Source organism: Miscanthus floridulus, chromosome 18, assembly GCF_019320115.1.
Source record: "Miscanthus floridulus cultivar M001 chromosome 18, ASM1932011v1, whole genome shotgun sequence".
In the NCBI taxonomy this organism is placed as follows: Eukaryota; Viridiplantae; Streptophyta; class Magnoliopsida; order Poales; family Poaceae; genus Miscanthus; species Miscanthus floridulus.
The window spans coordinates 86,091,139-86,098,517 of NC_089597.1; the positions used below are offsets into that span (position 1 = coordinate 86,091,139).

The window sequence follows — 7,379 nt, forward strand, 5'->3', positions numbered from 1 at the left end:
GAGCGGACGTCCCCGGTCGATCGTTCCTAATCATCCCTGACCGTGTCGATCGAGAAAGAGCAGCGAGCAGAGGTCCGCCATATCCTTGATCGGAGATAGAGATCTGTGAGGCGGAGCCCACGACCCAGAGGTCGGAGGTGCCGGTCAGGGACCTGATCGTTGTCTTAGCCTGTTATTATGTATGTGGGTCGGCCCAAACTTATGCTGTCGTTGCGCCGTCTGCTGAGCCGAGTTTTATAGGAAAATGGATTCATTAGGACCTGAGTTTTTGAACCCGACATTTTTATTTTAGGATTTTTTTTTTACTACAGACGAGCAGTTAAAATAGGACGGAGGGGAAAAAATGCAATCCTAGAGTTTGAATTTTGTTAAAAAAAATGCAATTCTAGATACTGTTCAATCAGATCAGATCAGATCAAGTGGGACCTACTTGCACCGTACGGCTGTGAAAAAAGCATCACCATTTCTCTCACGAACTCTCGATATAGGCCACCGCATTATTCAAAGAGAAAAAAATCGGCAAGTACTCAGTGCGGGGACGATGCTGGGAGCGGTGCTGCAGGCCTGCAGTTGGACTGGGTCACATCACATTGTCACACGAAGGAGGCACACTGATATTTCCGAGGGCATTTTCGTAATTTCTCATAAACCATTGGTTTGTGTGCCCAGTCCTATATAGTTGCATTTTGTTTTTGACGGAGGCAGTACTCAACGAGACGAACTCAGCGCAGCACCGGGCCTGCCGCCCTCCGCCGGATGGAGCGCCCAGCCGTGACGGTCAAGCAGGAGGAGGACGACGAAGTGGTGGTGGTGTTGGACGCCGACGGCGATGCTGGCGGGCACTGGCCGGCGGGGTCCGCGGTTCCGCCGTTCCTGGCGAAGACGTTCGAGCTCGTGGAGGACCCGGTGACGGACGGCGTGATCTCGTGGGGCGCGGCTCGGAACAGCTTCGTGGTGTGGGATCCACACGCCTTCGCGCCGGGGCACCTTCCGCGCCGCTTCAAGCACGGCAACTTCTCCACCTTCCTCCGGCAGCTCAACACCTACGTCCGTAATCACATCTCAATTCGTAATTAACAAACATTGTAAAGTCAGTGTGACGTGCTTGCTGTTCGTGCGCGTGCAATTCAATGCTGTACGTGCAGGGATTCCGCAAGGTGAGCCCTGACAGGTGGGAGTTCGCGCACGCCGACTTCCTCGCGGGGCAGCGGCACCTCCTCGTGAACATCCGGCGGCGCCGCGGGGGCGCCGCGGGATCCACGGCGTCTCCGTCTTCGGCGGGGGCCGGCGGCGGCGACCGTGATAATAGCGAGCTCGAGAGGCTGCGGCGGGACCGCGAGGCGCTGTCGCGGGAGCTGACGCGGCTGCGGCGCGAGCAGGAGGAGGCCCGCGCGCAGCTGCTGGACATGCAGCGACGCGTGCGGGGCACGGAGCGGCGCACCGCCTTCCTGGCGCGCGCCATCGGGAACCCGGCCTTCCTGGACGGCCCGCTGGCGCGCCGCGGCCACGGCGGCGCGCACGTAGAGGCCGGCAGGAAGCGGCGGCTGCTCGACGCCGCCGCGGCAGCGCCGGGCGCAGCGGACGCCCTCGCCTTCGAGAAGCTGGCGCTGGCAGCGGGCGCCGAGGTCGAGGCGGCTCCCGTCCCGGCAGTGGCAGCGGCGGCGCAGATTTCCGACACCGCTAATGCCACGGACATGATATGGTACGAGCTGCTCGGGAAGGGGCAGGTGGAGATCGACGCCGAGGTGGAGGAGCTCGTTGCTGCCGCGGCTGCCACTGAGGCGGTGGAGCCGTGGGCGGAGATGGTTGAGGAGCTCGTCGCGGCCGCGGCTGCCACTGAGGCGGCGCCGGAGCCGTGGACGGAGATGGACGAGAAAGAGGTTGAGGAGCTTGTGCAGCAGATAGACTGCATTGGCTCGCCGAGTCCCTGATCAGTGATCACCACGAGGTGGAGAACGTGCAGGTGCAGCAGCAATGGTGCTCCCTGCGGCACTCAGCAACTAGCTTTGACTAGCCATGTCGTGCGCTGCCGGATACAAGCATCTAGGGACGCTTGACTCGCGACGCCGTTCCGCTTGAGACGGTAGACGTCCTGGTTGCAAAGTTGGTTTTCATGTAATTACAAGCGCGTGCGAGGGTTTGAGGGCTGAGTTTCGGTGGGTTTTGGTAATCTTCGGTCTATCGTAATCCTGATTTTGTAACAAAACTTTGTCTTGTGCATAATGAAAAACGTGCCGTAACACGATCCCGAAAAAAAAACTATGAGCCATGCACATTGTCTGTCGCAATGGCATTGGCTGATTGGCATACGATGGCTGCGTTGGCACTGGTCTGTGGTACGGTACGTGCGTCCGCCTCTGGATTGGACCCTAATGGTCATTTGGTGTGTGTTAGTATCGTTAGCCTCGCTATTTAATTGTGGTTATTTTGGATTATTATTAAATCTGTATATAGACGGTCTGCTAATTCGGATTCTACGTCTGTTTTGTAGGATCCGATGATGGCGATGCGCCGCATACAAAGCCCGTGGTGATGGATTCAGCAGACTGCGGTTGATGTACTCTAAAGCCTGTTCGCTGTTCGTCGATGGGTTTCTGGGCTGATAAATTCGGCTGGTGCTGGTTCATTGTGAGAGAAAAACATTGTTGACTGGTTGATAAGCCCTGACTGAAACCAACGAGCGAACCAGTGGCGGAGCTCCAGGGTATGCCGGGTATGCACCGGCATACCCTGCAATTCCGGCAAGAGATGCAGTATATATACGTATTTATATATAAAAAAGAAAAAAATCCCTCCATCCGTATGTACTGGGGTGTGAGAGCTAGTCGAGCCTGAGCGAGACAGGCCGTGAGCGTCAGGCCCACGCGGGCACGTGGCCCATGCAGCCAGCAACGGAGAGTCGGAGATGCCATCACACCAATACGGATCGAGCCGAGGGCCGAGGCGGCGTCGTATCGGTTCGACTTCGAGTTCGAGTCTTCGACGCTGGACGGTTCGTCTACTGATCTACATCTACATCACGATCACGATCACGATCACCGAATCACGCGTACTGGCGCGCCTGCGCCCGACGGATCTCTCACGCCATCAGCCTTCCGCCGTCGGTGCTCTCCTGCGGCCCGTCGTTCGCCCTTCCCTACGAGTCTACGACCGCACCGGGCACTGGCATGTAGGTGAATTTTGATCAGAATTGTTGAGCTGAGATTCAATCTTTGTTCTTCGTATTTTTGTAAAAAATTCATGTGTACTTTAATTGCTAATTGTTTATGCTAAAATCATAAAATCATCCATCACGCAGCGAGGTCGAGGATTTGTCCTAACATCAGAGGTGATCTAGTTTGATCTTTTGTTCAGTACTCATATCATGTGAGTGATCCATAATCGCATGTGAGAGTTCAATCATGCAAGCGCAATTTATTTAATTATTTGGCATTGTGTTCTTTGTAATATTTATGCAGTTATGAAGAGAAATGGGGACATTGCATCTCTTTTTCAGAAGCATGCAGCAAAGAAGAAGGCAGCGGCAGCTGCTGCTACTTCTAATCCTGATCCGATTGAACCTGTGGTGGAAGAGCAGATTCATGAGAGAGTAGTTGAGGAAATTGTAAATCCTATGCCACCGCCACAACCGTCTTCACTGCCACGAGTTTATGACACCAATCACCTTCCACATGATTCAGGTGAAAGACATCCTATTCTAAAATATCCTGTTAATGATCAAGATGCAATTCGAAGAGCATATATTATTAAAGGTCCATTCAAACCTTTTGCACATGATTTTCCAAAAAGAAAGATTTCAGATAGGGATCGGGGATTCAACTATTGTTGGATGTATAATAATGATTGGCTTGAGTATAGTATTAAGAAGGATGTTGTGTTTTGCTTCATATGCTATTTGTTCAAGAAGGGTACTGGGTCAGACACATTTACTGTTGATGGATGGAAGAATTGAATTATAGGAGAGAAAGCACTTCGCAAACATATGGGTTCTAAGGCACATACTGCAGCTCAAGAGAGATACATTGGCTTTACAAATCTCAATGTAGCAATTGATTATAATATTGAGAAGTGGAGTGACGAGGATCTTCATCTTTATAAGAAAAGATTGACTTATTCACTTAGGTGTATCAAGTTTCTTTTGCATCAAGGGTTGGCATTTCGTGGACATGATGAAAGTGAAGAATCTAGCAACAGAGGGAACTTCATTGACCTTTTGAAATTTCTTACCAGAAATAGTGAAGAAGTGAAGAAGTATGTTTTGGACAATGCTCCAGGTAACTGTACCTTAACTAGCCCAGACATACAAAAGCAAATTATTCACTGTTGTGCCCTAGAAACTAGAAAGAAAATAATTGAAGAACTTGATGATAAGCCCTATGCAATTTTAGCTGATGAGTCTAGTGATATATCACATAAAGAACAACTAGCTCTTTGCTTGCGTTATGTTAATAAATTGGGAAGGCCATGTGAGCATTTTATTAGAGTTGTTCATGTAGATGATACTACCTCTTTATCACTTAAGGATGCAATTGAAGCTTTACTTATTAGTCATGGCTTGACTATGACTCAAATCCGTGGTCAAGGATATGATGGGGCTAGCAACATGAAAGGAGATATTAAAGGGTTGAAAACATTGATCATGCAAGAATCACCTTCTGCTTATTATATTCATTATTTTTCTCATCAACTCCAATTGGTTCTTGTTGCTGTTGCCAAGGGAAATACTGATTGCAAGACTTTTTTTTGATCAAATATCTATCTTGTTGAATATTGTTGGAGTTTCCTGTAAGCGTCATGACATGCTTAGAAATGATAGGCTTGAGAATGTCAAGAAAGCACTTGACTGTGGTGAAATTGAATCTAGAACTGGATTACATCAAGAGATGGGTTTGTCTAGGCCTGGAGATACTCGATGGGGATCTCATTACAAAACTGTATGCAGCATCATTACTATGTATGAAGCAATCCATGATGTACTGGTTGATCTTGGGGATGATCCTGCATATAAGGATGATTGGACCAAAATACATTTTGTGACCGGAGCGTTTGAGAACTTTGAGTTTGTTTTCTTTGCACACTTAATGTATATTATTCTTGGATATACAAATGAGTTATCTGAGTGTTTGCAAAGAAGGGACCAAGATATTCTTAATGCAATATCACTTGTTAATGTGGTAAAGAAAAGAATGCAAAAATTGAGGTCTGATGGTTGGGATAATTTTCTTGAGAAGGTCACTTCATTTTGCGATAAACATGGTGTTGAAGTTCCTGCTATGGATGGTGATTATGTTCCTTATGGAAAATCAGCAAGGAAAGCTCGTGCCCAAAAGCAAACCAATGATGACCACTTTAGAAGAGAAATATATATTGGTGTCATTGATCAAATAAGTCAAGAACTTGATAATCGGTTTGATGAGATTAATATGGAGTTGTTGTCTTGTATGTTGGCCTTCAGTCCTTCCAAATCATTTGCTTCTTTTGATGCACAGAAGCTACGTAGACTAGCTGAGTTCTACCCAAAGAAGTTCTCAAATAATAATTTGCTCAAACTTGAGTTGCAGCTAGATAATTATATTGATGACATGAGACATGATGATAGCTTCAAAGGTCTAGACAATATTGTTGATCTCTCAGTTAAGCTTGTTGAAACAAAGAGGCGCAAAGTGTACGATATGGTTTATGAGCTCCTCAAATTGGTATTGCTTCTACCTGTGGCAACGACAAGTGTTGAAAGGGTATTTTCTGCAATGATTTTTGTGAAAACAAAGTTAAGAAATAAGATGGGAGATAGTCTTCTGGATGACTGTCTAGTCACTTTCATTGAGTGGGATATTTTCTTTGAAGTTGATGAAGATGATATAATCAATACATTTATGTCCCTTCGAAAGCGTCGAATAAAATAGTCACAAAAATAGCATTGTAAGTCTCTGGTTCTCTTTTATGCCTTATTTCAATTATTGATATGGCTTTTGAACTATTTATACTATACTTAGTGGATGGTTTGAACTTAATCCATGAATTTAAGCCTTATTGTGTTATTTAGTGCATATATACCGAATCATGTTGTCAATTTTACAATTATTACCGAATTGTTGAAATGGATTTACCGAATTATATATGAAAATTTTTTAACGACATACCCTGAGACAAAATCCTAGATTCGCCACTGGAGCGAACAGACTGTAAGAATGGACCTAAGAGATGGGGGATGTACTCTTAAGAATTTGATGACCTCATAGATGGGTTATGGTTTTATGGAACGGTCGATGACTAGGTGTAAACGGTACAAATATAGATAGTACTGTAAACCTCATATTCAGATTATCCAAATTTGAGTATTGGAATACATAGTACGGATAGTAAATCTCCGTATTTGGATATGGTATATTGGTCCCGTTCGTTGGTCTGAATCTTGACTGAAACTGATTGAAGAACCCTATTCTGGCTGAATTGTTGTGAGAGAAAAATACTGTTCCGGCTAAAAAAATAAGCCGAACAAACTGAATATGGGGTAAGCCGAACGAGACCATTATTTGAGTATTTGGATACTCAGTACGGATAGTAAACCTCCGAGTTTGGATATGGTATATTTGATATGGATAGTGAAGCTCTTCGTTCGGTCGGTCGAAAATATCCGTAACATTTACACCTACTCGGCTACTCCTGGAAAAAACAGTGTTGGGGCACTCTGGTGAAACATAAGGACTAGTGTTGGGGCATTTGGACATCGCTATCGCCCATATAATTATCAAAATGGAGAAACATCGTACCTTGATCAAGACAATATTGCTGTTGATAGTGCAAAACCGATTTCAAACTGAAACGGAATTTCTATATATCAAAGCAGGTTACTTTGGCCAGCGCTCAGGCCATTCACGTCGCTCCAAATTCCCATGGCCGTCTGATTTCGCATTTGACGGTTGAAAGGTCCTAATGGCTAGAGAGGGGGTGAATAGTCTAATAAAAATTTCTACAACAACACTTAACAAAATGGTTAGACAAATATGAGGTGAAGCAAGTGTTGCGTTAGCCTACTCAAAATGCAAGCCCCCTACCACAATTCTAGTTTAGATAGTATCTATTCACACAATAGCTATGACACTACCCTATGTTAGTGTGCTCTCAAAGGCTAACTAAAGAGCCACACCAACCAACCAAGCAAGCTCTCACAACTAGCTACACTAAACAACTTGTCAACTAGTTTGCGGTAAAGTAAAGAGAGTGATCAAGAAGGTTATACCACCGTGTAGATGAAGAAACAAATCAATCATAAGGATGAATAACAATAAAGACCAATCACCTCGAAATCAATGATGAACACAATGATTTTTTATCGAGGTTCACTTGCTTGCCGGCAAGCTAGTCTTCATTGTGGCGAT

The 7,379-nt window shown here is 45.9% G+C and overlaps 2 protein-coding genes across 2 annotated transcripts; both read left to right on the forward strand.

The window, feature by feature from the left end:
- Window positions 1-741: 741 nt before the first annotated feature.
- On the forward strand, window positions 742-2,172 carry LOC136521852 (putative heat stress transcription factor A-6a). The gene is made up of 2 exons (XM_066515614.1): window positions 742-1,047; window positions 1,146-2,172. The coding sequence occupies exons 1-2, from the start codon at window positions 757-759 to the stop codon at window positions 1,929-1,931; spliced, it is 1,077 nt and encodes a 358-aa protein (XP_066371711.1). The 5' UTR covers window positions 742-756; the 3' UTR covers window positions 1,932-2,172.
- A 115-nt stretch (window positions 2,173-2,287) lies between these two features.
- Window positions 2,288-6,005, forward strand: LOC136524123 (uncharacterized). The gene is made up of 6 exons (XM_066517589.1): window positions 2,288-2,336; window positions 2,492-2,551; window positions 3,459-3,680; window positions 4,149-4,274; window positions 4,780-5,696; window positions 5,994-6,005. The coding sequence occupies exons 1-6, from the start codon at window positions 2,288-2,290 to the stop codon at window positions 6,003-6,005; spliced, it is 1,386 nt and encodes a 461-aa protein (XP_066373686.1).
- The last annotated feature ends 1,374 nt before the right edge of the window (window positions 6,006-7,379 follow it).